This window comes from Amblyraja radiata, chromosome 25 (assembly GCF_010909765.2).
Source record: "Amblyraja radiata isolate CabotCenter1 chromosome 25, sAmbRad1.1.pri, whole genome shotgun sequence".
Classification (NCBI taxonomy): domain Eukaryota; kingdom Metazoa; phylum Chordata; class Chondrichthyes; order Rajiformes; family Rajidae; genus Amblyraja; species Amblyraja radiata.
In genome coordinates this window covers 21,801,406-21,824,927 of record NC_045980.1, presented here as the reverse complement: position 1 = coordinate 21,824,927, position 23,522 = coordinate 21,801,406, and the positions used below count along the sequence as shown (strand labels likewise).

At 40.0% G+C, this 23,522-nt stretch overlaps 1 protein-coding gene and 1 long non-coding RNA gene across 3 annotated transcripts in view; one reads left to right on the top strand and one right to left on the bottom strand.

The window, feature by feature from the left end:
* The window catches only part of LOC116987392, a 65,469-nt gene extending 51,905 nt beyond the window's left edge, over positions 1-13,564 (bottom strand). The window contains exon 1 of the long non-coding RNA XR_004415707.1: positions 13,476-13,564. This is a non-coding gene — a long non-coding RNA (uncharacterized LOC116987392). The remainder of the gene's footprint in view (positions 1-13,475) is intronic.
* A 16-nt stretch (positions 13,565-13,580) lies between these two features.
* The window catches only part of grk3 (G protein-coupled receptor kinase 3), a 194,948-nt gene continuing 185,006 nt past the window's right edge, over positions 13,581-23,522 (top strand). For both annotated transcript variants that reach the window (XR_004415706.1, XM_033043388.1), the window contains exon 1: positions 13,581-14,303. Coding sequence is in view for 1 of the 2 variants with exons in the window: in XM_033043388.1 (XP_032899279.1) it covers positions 14,191-14,303 (113 nt within the window). In the remaining variant the exon portion in view is untranslated. The remainder of the gene's footprint in view (positions 14,304-23,522) is intronic.

Below are 23,522 nucleotides of genomic sequence, written 5' to 3'. Positions count from 1 at the left end.
TTATACCATCAAAACTGATCACCAAACTCGGTAACCTGGGCATCGACCCCTCCCTCTGCAACTGGATACTGAACTTTCTAACCAACAGACCCCAGTCTGTTAGGTTAGACAAGCACACCTCTTCAACCCTCACCCTGAACACCGGCGTTCCACAGGGCTGTGTGCTGAGCCCCCTCCTCTACTCCCTCTTCACCTATGACTGCACACCTGTACATGGTACTAACACCATCATCAAGTATGCAGATGATACAACGGTGATTGGCCTCATCAGCAACAACGATGAGTCAGCCTACAGGGAGGAGGTCCAGCACTTAGCAGCATGGTGCGCTGACAACAACCTGGCCCTTAACTCCAAGAAGACCAAGGAGCTCATTGTAGACTTCAGGAAGTCCAGGGGTGGCACGCACACCCCCATCCACATTAACGGGACGGAGGTGGAACGTGTTTCTAGCTTCAGGTTCCTGGGAGTCAACATCTCCGATGACCTCTCTTGGACCCACAATACCTCAACTCTGATCAAGAAGGCTCACCAGCGTCTCTTCTTCCTGAGGAGACTGAAGAAGGTCCATCTGTCTCCTCAGATCCTGGTGAACTTCTACCGCTGCACCATCGAGAGCATCCTTACCAACTGCATCACAGTATGGTATGGCAACTGCTCTGTCTCCGACCGGAAGGCATTGCAGAGGGTGGTGAAAATTGCCCAATGCATCACCGGTTCCTCGCTCCCCTCCATTGAGTCTGTCCAAAGCAAGCGTTGTCTGCGGAGGGCGCTCAGCATCGCCAAGGACTGCTCTCACCCCAACCATGGACTGTTTACCCTCCTACCATCCGGGAGGCGCTACAGGTCTCTCCGTTGCCGAACCAGCAGGTCCAGGAACAGCTTCTTCCCGGCGGCTGTCAGTCTACTCAACAACGTACCTCGGTGACTGCCAATCAACCCCCCCCCCCCCCCCCCCCCCGGACACTTATTATTATTTATTCAAATCATTTGCTATGTCGCTCTTCCAGGGAGATGCTAAATGCATTTCGTTGTCTCTGTACTGTACACTGACAATGACAATTAAAATTGAATCTGAATCTGAATCTGAAGGCTGGGACCACTTCCCAAATATGCCATGCTGCTCCCTTTTCTTGTTTCCTTGTCACAAAATATTAAATTAAGCTTACAAATTGATTTTCATATACTCGTAAAAATCCCAGACTGTTATCTGATAACATATTCACTCAGGAAATCAGGAACGCTGATATTAGGAGAAGCCTTGTATGGCAAAATGTTTCAAATGCTGGTAAATAATATATTCTCTAACTCAACATGAGCAAAGCCAACAACATGTTAAGGTACTGGATAGAGAATTGGCTTCATGGAAGGAAGCAGATGGTGATGATGGAAGAATATTTTTCAGATTGCAGGCCTGTAACTGGTGGTGTGTCTCATGGATCAGCGCTGGGCCCATTAATGTTTGTGGTTTATATCAACTATTTAGATGAGAATGTACAAGGCATGATTAGTAAGTTTGCAGTCGACACTAAAGTGAGTGGTGGTATCGAAGATACCAAAGATGGTTATCAAAAATTACAGCAGGATCTTAATCAGTTATGCAAATGGATGGAGGAATGGTTAATGGAGTTTAACACAGATGTGCAAAGTGTTGCATATTGGGAAATCAAACCAGGGCAGGATCTTCACAGTAAATGGCAACGTTCTGAAGATTGTTGCAGAGCAGAGGGATCTAGGAATGGAGGTACATAGTTCCTTTAAAGTGGCATCACAGGTAAATAGGGTGGTCAGGAAGGCTAAGAGTATTAAGTATAGAGGTTAGGATGTCATGTTGCAGTTGTGCAAGGCATTGGTAAGGCTGCATTTGGGTTATTGTTTTTACTTTTGTTCATCCTGCTACAGGAAATATGTTGTTAAGCTGGAATTAGTGCAGAGAATATTTATGAATATGTTGCTGGGCCCTACTTTTGTGTCACGAGACTGAGTATTATTCCAGGATCATCTTGGAATGCAAAGCAAACCCTTTGCTTCTTTTGTCTCCTGTAAATCATCTTCTTAAACCCTTTTATCTACTCACACTTTTAAGCAACTTCACCACTAATGCCCTTTTTCGAACATAGTACAGGACAGCATAAGAAAAGGCCCTTCGGCCAACATGTCTGTGCCGTACCAGTTGCCAAGACCATCTCTTATTTACATGCGCATGATCCTTATTCCTCCATTGCCTGAATATTCATATGCCTATCCAAAAGCCCCTTAAAAGCTGCTATCGTATCTGCTTCAAACACCAAACCCCGCAGAGGTTGTTTTGCACATCTCCTTTAAATTTTGCCCCTCTCACCTTAAAGCTTAGTATTATTATGTCTAGGTCTCTCTCCTGTTGCTCTCTGGATCCTATTCACATTTTCCTTTCTTTGCTTCTTGGAAGCTTCTTCACTTCCATTTTTTTCTCCCAGTCTCCCTACTACAATCAGTCCGAAGAAAGGTCCCGACCTGAAATGTCACCTATCCATTTTTTCCCAGAGATGCTGCCTGACTCGCTGAGCTACTCCAGCATTTTGCATCTATCCATTTTCTCTTTCTACCACTATCATCTCCATCTCCCTCTCTCTCCCATCCCCAACACACACAATCATGTGTACACACACACATCTTGTTGGTTCTGCTTCGGCCTCATCAGGTACTGTCTCTATCCCCTTCAAACTTGCCATTGAAGGGATATGAAAGGTTCCATTTAAATACATCTTTCTTTCTTCTATGCTATAGTGACAAAGGTTATCCATCCTTCTCAAAATATCTGCACTTTGTGATCAGGCTGACCACCCCATTCTCCTCCAGTGCTTTCCCACCACTGTCCAGATGCGCACGATTACACTAATTTTGCAGCAGTATAGTATCCTAGCAACATCATTCAAAATTATAATTAGTTTCCACACGTACTCTGATGAGTACCTCTTTACTGACTCCATATTATCTGGACTCATCAGGTCATCTGCTGCTGAAGCTTTAATCCATGTTTTACCTCTAAAATTGATTATTGCAATGCACTCATCTGACTTTTCTTGTTCTAGGCTTCCTTTACCAGATTAATAAAAACTCTGCTGCCGTGCTTAACCAGTATCCATTTTATCATGTACCTCAAATCCCCGTACCTCCTGACCCATGACAGCTCTATTCAAAAAAATGTCTTCTTAGTTTTAAAATCCTTCCAGAGTTTCAACCTAGATCTTTGAGTATGCCATGCACCATTGCACAATTTGGGCTTAACTGAGATGCTAGTCTTATTGTGGTTCTTATTTAGGCAGGGGATGTGGTAAGTTACACAGCGGGGAACACTGCTACTTACTTTACTGCTTAGTGTCAATTAGCTTGCTTGGGGAGAGTGGAGCAGAGACACTATCCTATACTGCCATATAATAATAATAATAATAATAATAATAATAATAATAATGATAAACTTTATTTCAGACTCAAGACAAGAGACAACATTACATAAAAATACATTGCATATAAAAACATCATAAAGTACATGTAAAATCTTAGTGTATCAGTTATAAAAGCATCATAAATTATATATTAAAAAAACACCATACATGAATTATAATCCAGAATAAAAAAGAATGCTCAATGTCCTACAACGAGACAGCGATACCAGTGTCTCCACAGCTGGGATTCGTAGTGTGTAGTGCTAAACCTTATGTTTGACAAGGCCACAATAATTACACTTTTAGAGTCATTTATCCTGCAAATGAATTTATTCATGTGATTTCTTAGGATAGCTTCTAAAGTACTGACTCCTGCAGCCACAGACATGTTACTAGCGCTACACCATCTAGGTTTCCTTAGCAGTGTTCTCATGGCATCATTATAGGCCACCTTTAGTCTCTGCAAACTTGTCTTTCCATAGTTCGACTACAGGTGCGCAGTATAGAGTGGTGTGCAATATGCTCTAAACAGCGACATCTTCACCACATCTGTACACGCACCAAACCTACGCAAGAGAATATTTGCCTGTACCTACAGCATACGTCGTTGTCTATAAATATCCTCTTCATCTGTCATATGTTCTGTAATAAAATTCCCAAGATATTTTACCTTATTATAGACACTAAGATTATTGTCAGACAATTTAAAATCAGGAAATTTTAGACATTTATCCTCTTTGGTTGTACAGATCATAACAGCACTCTTACAAGCATTATATTTTATATCATGTTCCACACCATACACAGAACATATAGTAAGGAGCTGCTGGAGACCAGCGCTAGATGGACTAAAGACCACAAGATCATGTGCATACATAATATTGTTCACTAAAATATGACCAATCATGCACCCAGTATTACAGGATTCCAATTGTTTGGACAGATCATCAATATAAAGATTAAAAGATATCTGAGTTCTGAATTGTATTTCACAATTCCTCACCACATAGAAAGAGGCCATTTCCCCAACTTATTTCCCTGTGACTAACTCACCCTCGGATGCCACAGCTCCTTTCTTCACCATTCTCATCATATAATTAACACAGATAATATACCCAGAATCTAATTTGGCTGACATAAAACTATACTTTCATATGTTTTTAAAAATCGATTTTCACTATGATTTGGTCCCTTTGAATTACATTTTTATCTGGAAGCCTCAACTCTTTTAAATAACTGCAGTTGCAGCTCATATTTTTTCCCAGATACTGTATAACCTATCTCAGCTGACAGATTGTTATCGAATACACCTGTGTCTGCAAATTACAGAATGCCACATGTGAGCAAATGCAGCCTTCACAATTACCAAATGATTAAACATCAGCTGGGAAATTACTCTGAAGAATTCTTCTCAGGTAAAGTAATCCATTTAAATTATTATGAAAGGCGTGACCTTTATTTCAAGTAGTCTTTCTAGCTTACAGTGAGGACAAAGTATACAATGACAGGCTAAATGGCTAGCATATTCCCACATGATTATTTGAAGGAGGAAAGTGCGTATGTGCATATGTGCAGTGCAGCAAAAAATATTATTGAACTTGGCTTCTTGGGACCCACAGTTAAAACTGACAAAAACAACTGACAGTTTGATTTAATGAACTAAGTCCAAGTATGTTTGCATGATACGCTTAAAAAAGGACAAAGTAAGTCCATGGATCAGGCCGCTTCACTGGAGAACACGGATAGGCGATGTTTCGGGTCAGAACCATATTGATTGTTGTGGAGGCCAGATTAATTGTTGGGGGGGGGGGGAGGGGAGGGTAGAGGTAAAGAAAGCTGGAAGAGAGATGGGGGCAGGACAAATTCTGGAAAGTGATAGATGAATACAGGCGAGGGGCAGTTTTGATATCCAGATTAATGGAAAAAGGCAAGAGATCAAAAATCAAAAAGTGTGAGATAAGGATACAAGGGTTGTGAATTGTGAAGCCAGAGGAAGGAGTATATGTGGAAGGGGAAAGGGAAAAATGGATGCTTATAAGGTGGGGCACAAGGAAGAGGGAGAAAAAAAGGGGGGAGGGGGTTGGTGGTGATCTTTGTAGGTAAGTTACCAAAAGTTGGAGAATTCCATATTTATACCATTAGGGTGTACTCTACGCAAGCAGATCATGAGGTGCTGATCCTCCAGTTTGCGTGTGGCCCCACTGGGGCAATGGAGCAGGCCCAGGACAGAAAGGTCGGTATGGAAATGGGAAGTGGGCTAGCATCCGGGAGATCCAGCAAGCCAAGGCCTATTGAGTGCAAGGGTCACCTAATTTATGCATAATGTCACTGATGTAAAAGTGGCTGCATCAGGAGCACCGAACGCAGTAGATAAGGTGCATGTAAATCTCTGTCTCACCTGGAAAGGCTGCTGGGGTCTGTGGATGGATGCAAGGGAGGTGGTATAGAGACAGGTGCTATATTTCCTATGGTTGCACGGGAAAGTACATGGGGGTGGGGATGGTTGGGATGAGGGAACTAAGGTTCACATTGAAGGTGGCGGAAATGCCCTTGAATATGTTGGGTGCAGTGGTTGGTGGGGTGAAAGGCAAGGACCAGGGGAACTCTGATAGTGGGATCATATGGAAGGTGGCAGAAATGTAATTTGCTTTCAAACACCCTCCCTCATTTTGTTTCCCCCCCTCTTCCCTGTGCCTCACCATTTCTTCTTTTACCCTTCTTCCTCTCCCTTTCTACCTATTTTTCTTCCTCTGGCTTCACGTTTCATGCCTCTTCTATACTTATCTCCTTATTTCACACTTGTTTTATTTTCATGTCTGGCCTTTGTCCAACCATCTGCCAATAAAAATATCCTTCACCTGAATCCACCTACCACGAGCAAGATTTGATTCCACCCCCACATCTCCCTTCCGGCTTTTTCCTCCCTTCCTACCCACCACTACTGTCAGTCTAAAGATGGGTCCCGATTCGAAATAACAGCTATCCATGTTCTCAAGAGATGCTTCCTGACCCACTGGGTTACTCCAGCACTTTTTGTCATTTTTTTTGTAAACCAGCCTCTGCAGTTCCTTCTGTCTCAAGATACACCTAGAATTTGATTGAGATGTTCCAAGATGAATGATAGGAAATTGATTGGAAATTAGACTGGAAAATCAATTTCACAAACTTTAGTAAATTCTGTATAATTACATCAATCATTAACCACTTCATATTGCCTCAGGAAGCTAGGTGTAAAAAGACTGAGGAAGGGATAGAATTAGGTTATAATAATCATACACCTATTTATGCTGCATGTGCAAAATAACAGCTTATAATAAAATTTGATTGCACTGCTGTACCATTAATTACCCTCAGAACAATCATTGCCAAAAACATATGAACTAAAGGAATAGGCAGCTGAAAAATGTGTAATTGTTTTTTATTGGTCATAATATAAAAAAATAAGTATTGTAAAAATAACATTAACATCTCCTGATAATGTGTGTGGCAGTGTTATTTCAACAACTTATATCTTTTATAAACCATTTATTTACTGTTCCAGAGATAAAGAACATGTATTTATACAGCAGCACGCCATAAGATAAACATTATTGTGCAAAGCAATGAAAAACACATTGCTATTTCTGAGGATGCCACTTGCAAACTTCTCAATTTTTTCCTGCAGATGACCATCTGACCCAGAACTTAAACATTTCTATGTTGTTATATCTCATAATAAATATTAAAATGGTATGTCTGTATACATATCTTACATTTTTTTAGTTGAAACAGTACAAGAAAGAATTCTAAATGTTGATGAACTACTTTATAGGCAACATTATATCTATACAATATCTCAGAAATAGTTATTCTGGATCAGCATTCTATTACACAATTTAGTTTAGTTTACTGTCATGTGCACGGAGGTACAGTGAAAAGCTTTTGTTGCGTGCTACCAAGTCATTGGAAAGACAATACAGGATTACAATTGAGCTATTCACATTTTGCATGATAAGCTCTATCACATAAGGGAATAGTCAAAATGCCTCAAAGTTTTACAGCATTACATTCAAAAACATCACTCCTGAAAGTGTGTTATGTGCACTTAACTAGCTCAAGCTATTTTTTTTCACAAAGTACTGACAAAGAACAACCAAAACTAACAACATGCAACCCTTTCAAAGGTTCAAATTAATGTATGTGAATTCTGTTGAGGACAAATCAAAGTCCTCAAAACTCTCTTAAGTGGACGGAAATCCCTTTGGAAAATACACCCGGAGATGCTGATTCAGGTTATTCCCCAATACTGAGTATCTGCCCTCTGCTCTCTCTGATGCAGGACCCCAACCTGAAACATCAGCTATTGCTCTGTCTCTACAGATACTGCTTGATCCGCTGATTTCTTTAGGCAGTTTGTATTTCTCTCAAGATTCCAACATCTCCAGTCTCAGAGTCACAATTTGGCCCAATTTGGCCATGTCGATCAAGATGCCCCTTCTACGCTAGTCCCACCTGCCTGCATCTGGCCTTTAGCTCTCCTAACCTTTCCTAGCCATGTACCTGTCCAAATGTCCTTTACTGTCCAAATGTCTTACATGTATTTATAGTACCTGCCTCAACAATCTCCTCTGGCGGCTCGTTCCATATATCCACCACCCTCTGTGATAAAGTTGCCCTTCAGGTTCCTATTGTCTTTCCCCTCTCATCATAAACATACGTCCTCTAGTTTTTGATTCAGCTACTCTGGGTAAAAGACTCTAAGCATTCACCCTATCGATCCACCTCACGATACCCCTCAACCTCTGCACTCCAATAAATAAAGTCCTAGCCTGCCCAACCTCTCCCTATAACTCAGGCCCTCAAGTCCTGGAAATATCCTCTTTTGATTCTAAAGCATAGATGTAATCACAAAGAAGATGTACTAGTGCCGCTACTTTCTTAGAAGTTTAAAGAGATTTGGCATGTCACCGAAAACTTCTACAAATGCACAGTAGAAAATAAGACATAAAATGCTGGACTAACTCAGCAGGTCAAGCAGCATATCTGAAAACATGGATAAGTGATGGGACCCTTCTTCAGACTCTTCATTCTTCAGACTGAAGGGTCCTGACCCGAAACATCATTTATCCATGTTTTGTGTCTTTTTTTGTAAACCAGCATCTGCAGTTTTTACACTGTAGAAAATATCCTGTCTGGTTACATCATGGCCTGCTACTGCATTTCCAATGCACAGGAACACAAGAGGCACAGCTCACATCACCAGCGAATGCATCTACATGAGGCGCTGCCTCAAGAAGACAGCATCAATCATGAAGGATCCACACCATTCAGGCCATGCCCTCTTCTCGCTGCTACTGTCAGTCAAGAGATGCAGAAGTCTGAAGTCCCACACCACCAGGTTCAGGAACAACTACTTTCCCACAACCATCAGGTTCTTGACAGAACCCTAATCCTACCTTGGCGACAAAACACATGGACCATCTTTTGCACTACCATGGACATTTTCTAATTAGGTATTTTTGCACTCATGTTTTATTTTTCCTTTCAGTGTTATGTAGAATCTATGTACAATTTATATATAACTAGACCAAGTGCAGTTGGGTCTGCTCCCCCAACGCACCCGTTCCCTACCCGTAGCCCCCACGAGAGGCGTGGTCCTCCAACTCAAGCCGTTCTCGAACGTAAGATTCCAGCACTCCCCTTGCTTTCCTCAGCAGTGATCTTTAAAATAAATTCCAATTGCACTTGCCCTGCCTGTTGCAATAGCAATTTGCCCTCCCCCTGCTGGTCAAGCCATTGTGACGTCATCAGTTGAAGCTGGTCGGTTTGAAATTGAAGGTATTTTGATTTTTTAAACTTTAATCAGTAATATGTCAAGAAAGAAAGCATAAAATGTTCAGTAAAAGTGATCTCTGCCTTGAGGGGAAAAATGTGAATCAGAATATGTAAAAATCCTGTGAAAGTTGACATTTTTATAGCTTTAATCATGAATAACGTGTCAAATATAGGATGAAATCTTCATTGAGGCTGGTCTCTGCTAACTGAGCCATTGTGACATCATATCATCATTTGAAGCTGATGGTTTTAATTTCAAAGTCTTTTTACTTTTTTAGACTTTTAATCAGTAATGAGTCGCGAATAAGTCAAGAAATAAAGCATGAAATGTTCAGATAAGGTGTTCCTGGCCTCAACAGGAAAAAAGTCAATCGGAATATGTAAAAATGTAATAGTTACCACGTGGTGTTTTTGCGAAGATGTAAAGACAGCCACATATACACACAAACACATATACATATATATACACGTACAAGATCAGACTTTTAATAAGTATATGATATATGTTTTGTGTTATCTGACTATGTGCCTGTGATGTTGCTGCAAGGTAGATTTTCATTGGAACCTGTACCTCACCGAACTTGTGCATACAACAATAGACTTGACATGGCTTGACATTTGCTGTCCATGGGATATGCTGTGCACATGTTAGCTGCCATGTTTCTTTACTACCTTATAACAGTGCCGACATTTAAAATGTACTTCATTGGCTGTAAATGTATTTCAGAATGCCCCAAGGAACTAAAAATGCTATATACATGTATACACGTCTGTTTTTTACTTTCAGAAGAGAAGATCATGCTTGACAAATTTTATTGAATCATTTGAAGTATCTAACAAAGAACAAGTCCCAGTTTGTTTAATCTTGCCTTATAACTAAATTTTCACATTCCTGACATGCTGCGGAATTGCGTACAAACTATCTTTATAGCCTTTTTATTTTTTTTCCATAAATAGTATGCTGAAAACGAAATACAGCATTTTAACTGTAACTAAAGCAATTTATGTCAAATGGAGAAATGCATTTTAGGCGTTCTATTTCATGATTCTATTTATAACACCTATTATTCTTTATATGTTTACTCTAAAAATGTTGTCAATTTGTGTTCGCACTTTTAAGATGGATTCTTAACTTTCTCCACTTCTCTATAGCTTAAAATAGTACCAATTTAAATATGCATTTCCTCTCCTTTCTCATAAAATGTAAAAAATCTACATTTCTCCATATTAAATAAAATTTCAACTGAAATCATATGGCCCCATTTGCTAATCCTGAATTCAGTGGTCACCTAAATTCAGCAACTGAACCTAATCCGCAACAATGGTGCCCCGCAAGGATGTGTTCTCAGCCCTCTACTATACTCCTTATTCATTCATGACTGTGCAGCCAAATACCAATCCAACTCAATTTACAGGATCACAGGTGACACCACCATAGTGGGCCAGATATCAAATAATGATGAGCCGGAGTACAGGAAGGTGATGGAGAACCTCGTAACCTGGTGCCAAAACAACAAACGCTCCCCCAATATCAGCAAGATAAAGGAGATTGTGATTGACTTCAGCAAAGCATTCGACAAGGTTCCGCATAGTAGGCTGCTCTGGAAGGTTAGATTGCATGGAATCAAAAGAGAGATAGCTGAATGGATAGAAAATTGGCTTCATGGATGGAAGCAGAAGGTTGCTTCTCAGACTGGAGGCCTGTGACTAGTGGTGTGCCTCAGGGTTCGGTGCTGGACCCGTTACTGTTTTTCATCTATATCAGGGGTGTCAAACGCATTTTGCCCATTTTAGGTCATAGGCAAAATGCGACTTCATGCGCGCCGGATCGCGCCGCACACGCACGAACGCAGTCCGATCCAGCACTGCGGACAGCTGCAGCCCGCTCTGGCATCGGGGAAATCATCCCGTGAGCTGGATCGGACCCCTTCGCAGGCCGCATCCAGCCCGTGGGCCGCGAGTTTGACACCCCAGATCTATATCAATGATTTGGATGAGAATTTACAAGGCAAGATTAGCAAGTTTGCAGATGATACAAAATTAGGTGGTTTTGCAGATAGTGAAGATGGTTGTGACAAATTGCAGCAGGATCTTGAACGATTGCCCAGGTGGGCTGAGGAATGGTTGATGGAATTTAATACAGTGAGGTGTGTATTTTAAGAAGTCTAACATGGGCAGAACCTACATAGTGAATGGTAGGGCTCTGGGGAGTGTTGTAGAACATAGGGATCTAGGAGTGCAGGTGCATGGTTCCTTGAAGGTGGAGTCTCAGGTAGATAGGGTGCTCGAAAAGGCGTTTGGAACATTGGCCTTCATCGGTCAGAGTATTGAATATAGAAGTTGGGAGGTCATGTTGCATTTGTAGAAATTGTTGTTGAGGCCGCGTTTTGAGTATTGTGGTCAATTCTGGGCACCATGTTATAGAAAAGATGTTGTCAAGCTGGAAAGGGTACAGAGAGGATTCACAAGGATGTTGCCAGGGCTAGACGGTCTGAGCTAGAGAGGTTGAGTAGGCTGAGACTCTATTCATTGGAGCGCAGGAGGATGAGTGGTGATCTTATTGAGATGTATAAAATCATGAGAGGAATAGATTGGGTAGATGCATTGAGTCTCTTGCCCAGAGTAGGTGAATCGAGGATCAGAGAACATGGGTTTGAGGTGAAGGGGAAAAGATTTAATAGGAATCTGAGGGGTAACTTTTTCACACAAAGGGTGGTGGGTGTATGGTACAAGCTGCCATAGGAGGTAGTTTATGCAGGGACTATCCCAAAATTTAAGAAACAGTTAGACAGCTTAACGGATGCCACAGGTTTGGAGGGATATGGACCAAACGCGGGCAGGCGAGACTAGTGTAGCTGGGACATGTTGGCCAGTGTGGGCAAGTTGGGCCGAAGGGCCTGTTTCCACACTGTATCACTCTATGATTCTATAAGTGAAGCTGTACACCCCCCACAGTGTATATTGGTGGTGTTGAAGTAGAGATGGATGAAAGTTTCAAGTTCTTAGGAATAAATATCACCAATAATTTGTCCTGGACCAGCCACACCAAAGCAATGGCTAGGAAAGCACACCAATACCTCTACTTCCTTATCAACAAGCTGTTCCTATTCATTGTGAAAGCGTGTTTGCAAAGTAGAACAACAATTTGAATGATAAATCAGCTGGCGTCTTTGCAAGTATACACTAGGAAGAGTCTACTCTTTCAGATTATGTGAATTCAGGATGAGGAGAAAAATTGGTAGATGTACCAGGATAAAATGAAAATTCATATCATGCAATAAATACTATGAACCAGCATTACAGTTGGGGGAATAAAAGTCTGCAAGATGTGTAATATAGTACATTTGCATTGTTCTGATTGGGCATCAAATTAATGATTTGTGAAAGCAAGAACTTTTTTTCCAAGAGCTTAAAATTGTTATGGTGAAGTGAGTTATGGTAGGCTTAACAAAGAGCACACTTTTTCCATCCCACCCCATACACGTGGGTTTGTAGTTTCTCATATTCTATGCAGACAGAATATAGGTCATTTGATTTAACATTTATTTTGAAATAGTTTGCCGATTCTTTAATGAAAACAGTTGGACCTGTGGTGTGGCACATAACATCACAGCATAAATGAAAAGTTACTTTTAATTAGTAATGAATTACTCTTTCAAAAATTAATCCCTTGAAATAGATGCGTTTCCAAAAAATATTAAAGTTAAATCAAACGTTACAATTTATTTAATTGGTTGGGTGTTACAGAGATGGGTTCATCACCCATTGCATTGTAGTACATCAAACTAGGAAGACAGTGGGTTAATTCCTGATGTATAGTGATGTGGAGGACCCAATATCATAATGGTATCAACTACTGAAGTCAGTCCTCAGTCAAATCAGCGTCTCGGTGAAGAGGGCAGAAACAGTGGGTCTTTAGATTGTTATGCCTTTAAGCTTTGACCTGCATTTTCATGGGTCTAGACCTACCAAAAGACCAGTCTCCACTCGTGCACTTTTGATCCCGCTACCTGCATGGGTTCTGGAGCTGATGGCAAACAAAAACTGACAGTTGCTGTCTAACACCACTACTGAGCATTAATCATCCCAAAATGCAAATTAAAGCCTGCACCTTGCGTTTAATTCAAAATTGACGTACAGTAATAATAATAGATGTTACCAAATTAAAAATACCCAACCTATCCTAGTAAATAAGAAACCGACTTGCTCTGTATTGGAATTGAATAAGGAATTCGTACCTCTGTGTATGATAGTCTTTATCTCATTCAATAGCATGAGATTCTGACAAAACCTTGATAACATTGCTCTTTCCGACACCAGCAGCGCTGTGCCATTTTAAATCAGAAACGCACTTCGCTGGCTCCTCCAGCCTCAAAGGCATAGCAAGTGAAGATCGTTTATTTTGGTTTGCCTCCCATTGTGTACTTTTCTAAAGATAACGCTGTTAAATTCCTCTACCGTGCAGATGAACCCTCGGCCAGCATATTGACCCGATCCAGGGGCCTCTGAGGAAAACTAGAAGCGTTCCAGTTCCACGTTTTCAAAGAGATCCTTCCTTGACACCAGGAGGAAGTGAAAAGCTTCCAGTCTCTGCTCATGACCACTGTACAACCGAGAGCATCAGAGTGTACCAAGGAAAGAGAGACGAAATAAACACTGTTGCAGAGGAGAAGACCTGTGGATCTTTAGTGTTATTCTGGAGGTGTCCTACTCCAGGAATGAGGGCCGAAGCCTGGCAGCTCCCCAGATGAGTGAGTTGGGGAGAGTTTCTGACTGTTAGCTCCCTGATTAGCGCTTGGTCCCCGTGTCTGGAGCGGGGTTGCCAGTGTTGTTCCCGGGGTAGTGTCAGCGCCCCTCTCCCTGCCCTGTGCCGGTCTCCGGGTGCAGCGGGCGCCCGCGTCCCTCGCCTCGCGCCCTCTCAGCGGCTCCTTCGCTGCTGTCTCTCCCGGCAAGATGGCGGACCTGGAGGCAGTGCTGGCTGATGTGAGCTATTTAATGGCGATGGAGAAAAGCAAATCGACTCCAGCTGCCAGAGCCAGCAAGAAAATTGTACTTCCAGAGCCCAGGTAAGGATTGAGCGAAAGAAAGAACGAATACGAAGGGTAAAATGCCTCCATATCCGAATTTAAAAAATACACCCCGTTTGTCATGACAGGCGTTGCACCATCAAAACACAACAGCAGCAGCAGCTGTCACTTATTGCACGAATTCGCGAAAACAGTTCATTCTAAAACATCTGCAAACCTCAATTGTTAAAAAAAACATAAGCTTAAGCGATCATATGTGCCCAATCTGTGTGTAAATCTGACAGGATTAGATCGAGAGTGGAATTCGAGAGATTTTCTGCATCCCCGTCGTTGATATCACAATTTGAATGAATCGTAAAATTATCTTCTTTATTGCTTAATTATTTTAAAATTATCTCATTTAAATTAATCTAAAGGAAAACTTGAATTAAGTGATTAGATATCGTGCTAGCTGGGTCATGGATATCTTTTAAAATCGAGAAATATATTTTCCTATTGCAGACAGTGTATGCAAACACAAAATAATAAAGGTTAAAATAATTTATTTTGCACCTTTAGTACCATCATATGCGTTTCTGTCATGGTCTGCAATTATGCATTCCAGTAAGAATTCTATTTAAATGTGTTTGATTAATATCAATATAAATTAATGAAACTGTTGTAAATATATTGGAGAAGGTGGTAAATTTATTTTTTTAATCAATGTGTTTGATTAATATCAATATAAATTAATGAAACTGTTTTGTAAATACATTGGAGAAGGTGGTAAATTTTTTTTTTTTTGGTTAAGATAGCACTGTTAGCAGGATTTAAGATTAGGCCTTCATTCAGTGTCTGAATTATGTGAATTATTTGTTTGTGAAAAAGCTTATATTAAGTAGGATTAAATATGAATGTGGTATTATATAATACCAAATGCAAAATTTGGTGTAGATTGTGCACCAAAATTAATTTTTAGTAGAAAATCTACATACATTTTATTTTTGAAAATAGGCCACTCATGCTAGGAGTAACACGATTGTGTGGGCTCTACGTTTCCTTCCTGTCTGATCTGAACAAACATAACCATGAAGCAAAGCATGCAACCTGCATTATGAGAACCTTTACGAATATGCTGTTTCTTAACTGTGAAGGATAACTATTTGGAAATTTAAATGAAATCAAGAACATTGGGAAATGAAATTAATTGATGTCTGTGTGTGAATGCATTTTGTTAAATTGTATGTATTCAATAACTAACTCAACCTGGCCTTTTAAGACTAAATGTTTAAGTCAGTAAATTGATGTGAAATCTGCTTACATTACTGCTAATTATTTTCAAATACTTCAAAGAACAGAGCTACCTGTAAATATGGTGTTGCATATAGTATATGATTGAGTGTTTGATTAAAATATATGGTTGAACTATAGAAAAGGTCTGGATTATCTGTTATATGTAGTGTCTGTGCAGGCTTAAAGTATTTAAAGTTGTTCAATTTTCCTCCAAAGAGACCCACCATGAATTTTGATCAAATTCTCAGTTTGATTAATTGTGATTGTAATTGTGGATTGATGTATTTGCAGGAAATTAATGAGATGGCGGATTTTGCAGAGGATATGTAGTTGTTGAAATTGGTTTCCAAAATGAATGAGACAACATATTATTTCTAGTTTTATATCAAAGTAGCCATGCATTTCTTCAGATGTTGTAAATTAAGTATTGGTGATAAAATATTTTCTCTTGTCCATATTTGTCCACCTGAGATAAAACATATTCATGCAATTAATACCTTTCTCCTTCAATCATTGAAAAAAATCCCTTAATTTGTTGGGGAAAAAAAGATGCAATTTCCTGCAGAGAACCTCTGTTTATAATATTATTTGAATCTCTGTAAATGACAGATGTGCTTTCACAAGCTGAAAAGCCCTTAACTCACTCCTGCAACGTCATGAATTATGAAGAGCTCTCTAGCTAATGAAAGTCCGAATATATTCTGCCCTTGCTGGGATAGTTTGGAATACTTTATTTTTTAGCTTTTGATTAACTTTACTTAAAATCACCTTTTCCCCTTTGGATTTGTGATTAGAAACGTAGCAGTAAATAATGCAGACCTGAAGTCACAGATTGGGTATCTAGTCTATGGAATATGCTGATTTAATGTGGGGTTGTAAAATTAATGTCAGTGGTCAGAGACAAGGGATTGAAAAAGTCAGCCAAGATTCTTAACTTCTAGTTACCCGATGTACTCTGCTGGAACATGTGGCAGATAATGTTCTCTCTGTGGTTGAAAATGATTCAAATTAAGTGAAGAATAGTCACTTGGTAAGGTACCATATAGTCGCTGGTGTCCGTGGGACTATATCCCAGCACAAATGAATGCATTCACTTTTCATGGGTTACATTTAATATAGCCAGCTGATTCATGAGTCAGAACACTTCCAGTGTTAATATAGTTTGGAGAGGTCAAAACAATGACTGTTGGATATTTTTGATATCTTTATGGTGGGAATAACGGGGAATATTGAAGGCTGGAATAATGAGACTCTGCTCTGTATCTGTTTGTGCTTTTCATGAATAAAGAATTTTAGAAGGAGCGTTTCTCAACATCTGGTTGGGCCAGACCTAAATTTGGAAGCACCTGAGTAAAAATTCCTCTGCAGTCCTCAGATCTTATACAGGCCAAAGACAGCTTTGTTTTGAAATCTAATGCGCTATGTTTGACCTATGAGATAATGATGTTAACACTGGTGTGCGTGAGTTGTTCACACTGATAAGCATAACATTTTAAATTATATATACAGTGTCCTCCATAATGTATGGGACAAAGACCAATCATTTATTTATTTTCCTCTGTCCTCCACAATTTGAGATTTGAGATTTATAATAGAAAAAAATCACATGTGGTTAAAGTGCACATTGTCAGATTTTAATAAAGGCCATTTTTATATGTTTTGGTTTCACCATGTAGAAATTACAGCAGTGTTTACACATAGTCCTCCCATTTCAGGGCACCATAATGTTTGGGACACAACAATGTCATGTAAATGAAAGTAGTCATGTTTAGTATTTTGTTGCATATCATTTGCATGCAATGACTGAAGTTTGCAATTCATGGAAATCATCAGTTGCTGGCTGTCCTCTCTGGTGATGCTCTGCCAGGCCTGTATTGCAGCCATCTTTAGCTTATGCTTGTTTTGGGGGCTAGTCCCCTTCAGTTTTCTCTTCAGCATATAAAAGGCATGCTCAATTGGGTTCAGATCAGGTGATTGACTTGGCCACTCAAGAATTGACCATATTTTAGCTTTGAAAAACTCCTTTGTTGCCTTAGCAGTACGTTTGGGATCATTGTCTTGCTGTAGAATGAACCGCCGGCCAATGAGTTTTGAGGAATTTGTTTGAACTTGAGCACAATATTGTTGTATGGGATCATTGTCTTGCTATGGAATGAATCGCCGGCCAATGAGGCATGTGTTTGAACTTGAGCACATCGGATGTGTCTATACACTTCAGAACTCATTATGCTACTACCATCAGCAGTTGTATCATCAATGAAGTGAGCCAGTACCTTCAGCAGCCATACATGTCCAGGCCATAACACCCCCACCACCGTATTTCACAGATGAGGTGGTATGCTTTGGATCTTGGGCAGTTCCTTCTCCTCTCCATACTTTGCTCTTGCCATCACTCTGATATAAGTTAATCTTTGTCTCATCTATTCACAAGACCTTTTTCCAGAACTGTGGTTGCTCTTTTAAGTACTTATTGGCAAACTTTAACCTGCCCATCCTATTTTTGCAGCTAGCCAGTGATTTGCACCTTGCAATGTAGCCTCTGTATTTCTGTTCATTAAGTCTTCTGCAGACAGTGGCCATTGATAAATCCACACCTGACTCCTGAAGAGTGTTTCTGATCTGTCGGACAGGTGTTTGGGGATTTCTCTTTATTTTAGAAAGAATTCTTCTGTCATCAGCTGTGGAGGTCTTCCTTGGCCTGCCAGTCCCTTTGCGATTATTAAGCTCACCAGTGCTCTCTTTCTTCTTAATAATGTTCAAAACAGTTGATTTTGGTAAGCTTAAGGTTTGGCTGATGTCTCTAACAGTTTTATTCTTGTTTCTCAGTCTCATAATGGCTTCCTTGACTTTCATTGGCACAACTTTGGTCCTCATGTTGATAAACAGCAATAAAAGTTTCCAAAGGTGATGGAAGGACTGGAGGAAAGACTAGGTGCTGAGAGCTCTCTTATACCTGCATTAAGGAGGCATTTAAACACACCTGAGCAATTACAAACACCTGTGAAGCCTCGTGTCCCAAACATTATGGTGCCCTGAAATGGGGGGACTATGTATAAACACAGCTGTAATTTCTGCATGGTGAAACCAAAATGTATAAAAATGGTTCTTATTAAAATCTGACAATGTGCACTTTAACAACATGTGATTTTTTTTCTCATACAAATCTCAAATTGTACAGAGGCAAGTAAATAAATTATAGGTCTTTGTCCCAAACATTATGGACGGCACTGTACATTATCTGTGCCCAAAAAATTATACAAACATATTTTAAAATTGTAAAGATTTGTCAAGTGTATATTTTAAAAGTTTGCTTCATGCATCATGCCTGGAATTAAATATTATTTGCGACTTTAAAATAATGACTTGTTCCTTGTGACATAGCCTATTCGCCAATAGATGAAGTTGATTCAAGATACATTAAATTGAGATATTTGTTTAAACAGAAGAATTTATTGCATTCTTCAATAGTGAATTTATCTGACAAGTGACAGCCATGGGTAGAACAAAAGCCAGTTTCATCAGTGGTGTGTATTGATTTAAACCTGGTTAAACTAGGCCTCTGTGTTCCTGGATTAGGGAGAGGAAGATGGTGCACCTTGGGATAGAGTTTGGGTCAGTGTGGCTGTGCTAACTGCACCCATCCTACTAAGCAAAGCATTCCTTGTTGATGCTCTAATGTTAATAACTTGGGGAACAACCAACAACCACAGAGAATGAGAGTGTGGAGGAACCAGAAAATTGAACACTTTGTTACATAAAATGCTGCCAAAATGTTCAGCATTCTAAAAACATATTATGTGTCATTATCATTGCTACTGTTTGTGAGAGCTTTCAGTACACACTTTAGTTTACATGTTTTCCGCACTGCAATAGTAACTACACATTTATGGCTGTAAAAGATGAAACTGTTATGTCGTAGCTCTAGCAACCAGGGTTCATTTCTGACCTCGGGTGTTGGCTGTGGGGAGTTTGCATGTTCTTCCTTGCAACTTCTGGGCTCCACCCAGCTGCTCTGCTTTTGTTCAACAATCCAGATATGTTGGGTGGAAGCTTAATTGATTACTGCAAATTACCATGGGTGTAGGAAGTTAATGGGCATGTGGGAGAGATTAGGTTACAGGAAAATAAACGGTGGAATGGGATTACTCTGATTCGATGGACCAAGTGACATTGTTCTATGTCGTAAGAACATTCAAGGATATTGGAAAGCCCTTTTTGTCCTGAAAGTGACAAGAAAGATGTTGTATATATGCAAGTTTTCCTTACTTTTAACATGTTAGGTTGGCAACCAGCAGAGAGAACAACATTTATTTCAGACTGAAGGAGGGTCCCAACAGGAAACGTCACCTATCCATGTTCCCTGACCCGCTGAGTTACTCCAGCACTTTGTGTCTTATTTTGTGTTCCCTTTCTCTGCTTTGAATTGTCTTGTGCGGATATATTTAATTCCATCCAGAACTAACAGAATGTAAGGTGAAGTCTAGCATTGTCCAAAATTGCTGCAGTTTTCTGTGGGGAATTAATTGTGCATTTAGTGGCACTAATGGACTCTTGTTTAAACATGAATCCCCATGAACCAGGAGCTTAGAGATATTAAAGTCAGTCTGCTAGAATATCTTTCCTTTATTTCCTTTTATGAAACTACCTGAACTTTTTATTGTAGCAGGTGTTAATGACATGAATATCTAGCTTGGTCTGTACCATAAAGCTTGAGGTCCTAATGTGGGGAAAATTCACCAATAAAGAAATATCAATATTGTTTTAATAAATGTAAAAAGAGAAAAATAGGCACAGCACTTTTTAAAACTTTCTTTAATTTAAGCAAGGCCTATAATACTAATTTCCAATCGTGGCAATGCTCTTTGATCCTTTATGACATTTTAAAAATCAAGCCTTTGAAAATGTAGCTTCCTAGCCATCGTATACATTTACCATTGCTGCATCCACTGTAATTAATAGTTTCTTCAAAATGTTGTTAGGTCTTGACATGTATCTTGTCTGAAGGAGGGTCTCGACCTGAAACGTCGCCCATTCCTTCTCTCCAGAGATGCTGCCTAACCCGCATGAGTCCACGTTGGCTGTCTTTGAATAAATTCCGTATTTCAAATTGTTTACTAAGTTTATCATCTACTATGAATTTTGTATTTTATCCACTTCCAACATTAAACTGAACTGTCTGCAGTTTCCAATTTTATCTCCCCCCTTTTTTTAAATTAGAAGTATGCATTGGCTACTCTCTCGTTCAGTGTATGATTTGCATACAATTAATGAAAATTTGTGGACAATTTCTCTGGATGGTGGCCCCTTTCAATAATTGCTGCTGCATTTCATTAGGCTTTGGTGACTTATTTATCTTGAATTATCCATGGTCATGGCTCCGGAAGGAATGGAAAAATGACCAAGTGATCTTTCACTGGATGAGTTCAATAATGCTCTGTTTTTTGGACCATTAGAAACAAACAATATGATGGATTTGATCCTCCTTGGGAGAAGCAAATTACTCTCTCCCATTTACTGTGTGAGACAAGATTAACTGATTGACATCATCATGCCATCATCATTGCATGCCTTGCAATTTGCACAACACACTAAACTGTTGGGTCATTGAAGCCTTCTTGACTTTACTACACGTAGGGAGCAGAACTATTCTGAAAATAATCTTGGGATTAATTTATGTCATCGTTGTGTTATGGAACATAGAACAGTACAGCACAGGATCGGCCCTTTGGCCCACAATGTTAGTGTCGAACATGATGCCTAGCTGAACTGATCTCATCTGCCCTACACATGATGCATTTCCCTCTATTCCCTGCAGTCCATGTGCCTATCTAAAAGCCATTTAAACTGCCTCGACCACCACCCCTGGCAATGCGTTACAGGCCCTCACCCTCTATATTTAAAGAATCTTGTCCCACATCTCCATTAAACTTTCCCCCTCTTATCTTATAACTATGCCCTCTAGTGTTGGATATTTCCACCCTGGAAAAAGGTCCTGACTGTCTACCCTATCTATGTCTCTCATAATTTTATATACTTCTATCAAGTCCACCCTCAACCTCCATTTTTCCAGAGAAAACAATCTAAGTCTATCCAACCTCTCCCTGTATCTAAAATCCTTTAATCCAAGCAACATTCTGGTAAACTGCCTCCGCGCCTTCTCCAAAGCTTCCACATCATTCCTGTAATGGGGCAACTTGAACTGCGCACAATCCTCCAAATGCGGCATAACCTAACTCCTATAGAGTTGCATCATGACTTCCTCACTTCCTTATATTCAATGCCCCTAGTAATAAAGACAAGCATCCCAAATGCTTTCTTTACCACCCTATCTACTTGTGCTGGCACCTTTAGTGAGCTATGAACTTGGATTACAAGATCCTGTTGCACATCAATGCTGTGTCATTAATTGTATACTCTCCCCTCAACCTTCCAAAGTGCAACACCTCGCACTCACTCGGGTTAAACTTTATCTGCCATTTCACCACTTATTTCAGCAGCTGATCTATATCCCAATGTATCTTCTGACAGCCCTCATTGTCTGGAACTCCTCCAATTTTGGTGTTGTCAGCAAACTTACTAATCCACCTGCACTTGCGTCTAGGTGATTTGTATATATCACAAACAGCAGAAGTTCCAGTACAGATCCCTGGGGAACTCCACTAGTCACAGACCTCCAGCCTATTTTACCTTCTAGAATATCTACCTTTCACCACAACCCTCTGTCTTCTATGAATGAGCCCATTCCGAATCCATATAACAAAGTGATCAGAAATCCCATACATCTTGATCGTCTGGATACCTCATCAAAAGCCTTACTAAAATCCATGTTATCAACATCCACTTCCCTACCTTCATCAATCTCCTTTGTCACCTCCTCAAAAAACTCAATCACGTAAGTGAGACACGATCTGCTGTGTACAAATTTACTGGATTAAGTGAAAAAACGTTATTGATTGAAAACAAGCAGATTAGGAGGCTGCATTTATATACAAAAATTAGTTCAGTTTTAGCAGAACAAAATCAAGGTGGGCTGTTTTATTAAAGACAAAATAATGCCAAATTTAGGCAAAATTACTCATTGGAAAGATGGATTTTGAAAAGGCTTCTAAATGAACAGAGAAGTTAAAAGGCAGAGGGATTGATAAGGATTTCAGTGTTATTGGTTGACTGTGAAGTGAGGGAACACACGTAAGTCGTGAGGCAGGATGTGAAGAGCTATGGATAAAGATACAGTGAAAGAACTTGCAGAGAAAAGGATTGGCAATATTATTGACAGGTATTGCTTTTGTATTTGGTTGATGAGATCTTGCATTAGTACCTCCTACCGTGATTGAAAGCTGAAAGTAATACAGCTTAATACTGGCCAATTCTGGAGTATGGTGTACAATTTTGGTCGCCTAATTATAGGAAGGATGTCAACAAAATAGAGCGAGTACAGAGGAGATTTACTAGAATGTTGCCTGGGTTTCAGCAACTAAGTTACAGAGAAAGGTTGAACAAGTTAGGGCTTTATTCTTTGGAGCGCAGAAGGTTAAGGGGGGACTTGATAGAGGTTTTTAAAATGATGAGAGGGATAGACAGAGTTGACGTGGAAAAGCTTTTCCCACTGAGAGTAGGGAAGATTCAAACAAGGGGACATGACTTGAGAATTAAGGGACTGAAGTTTAGGGGTAACATGAGGGGGAACTTCTTTACTCAGAGAGTGGTAGCTGTGTGGAATGAGCTTCCAGTGAAGGTGGTGGAGGCAGGTTCGTTTTTATCATTTAAAAATAAATTGGATAGTTATATGGATGGGAAAGGAATGGAGGGTTATGGTCTGAGCGCAGGTATATGGGACTAGGGGAGATTATGTGTTCGGCACGGACTAGAAGGGTCGAGATGGCCTGTTTCCGTGCTGTAATTGTTATATGGTTATATGTTATATGGTTATAATACGGAAATTTAGGTGGTTAGAGATCCGTCAGTACTGGCAGTGGTGGTGGCGGC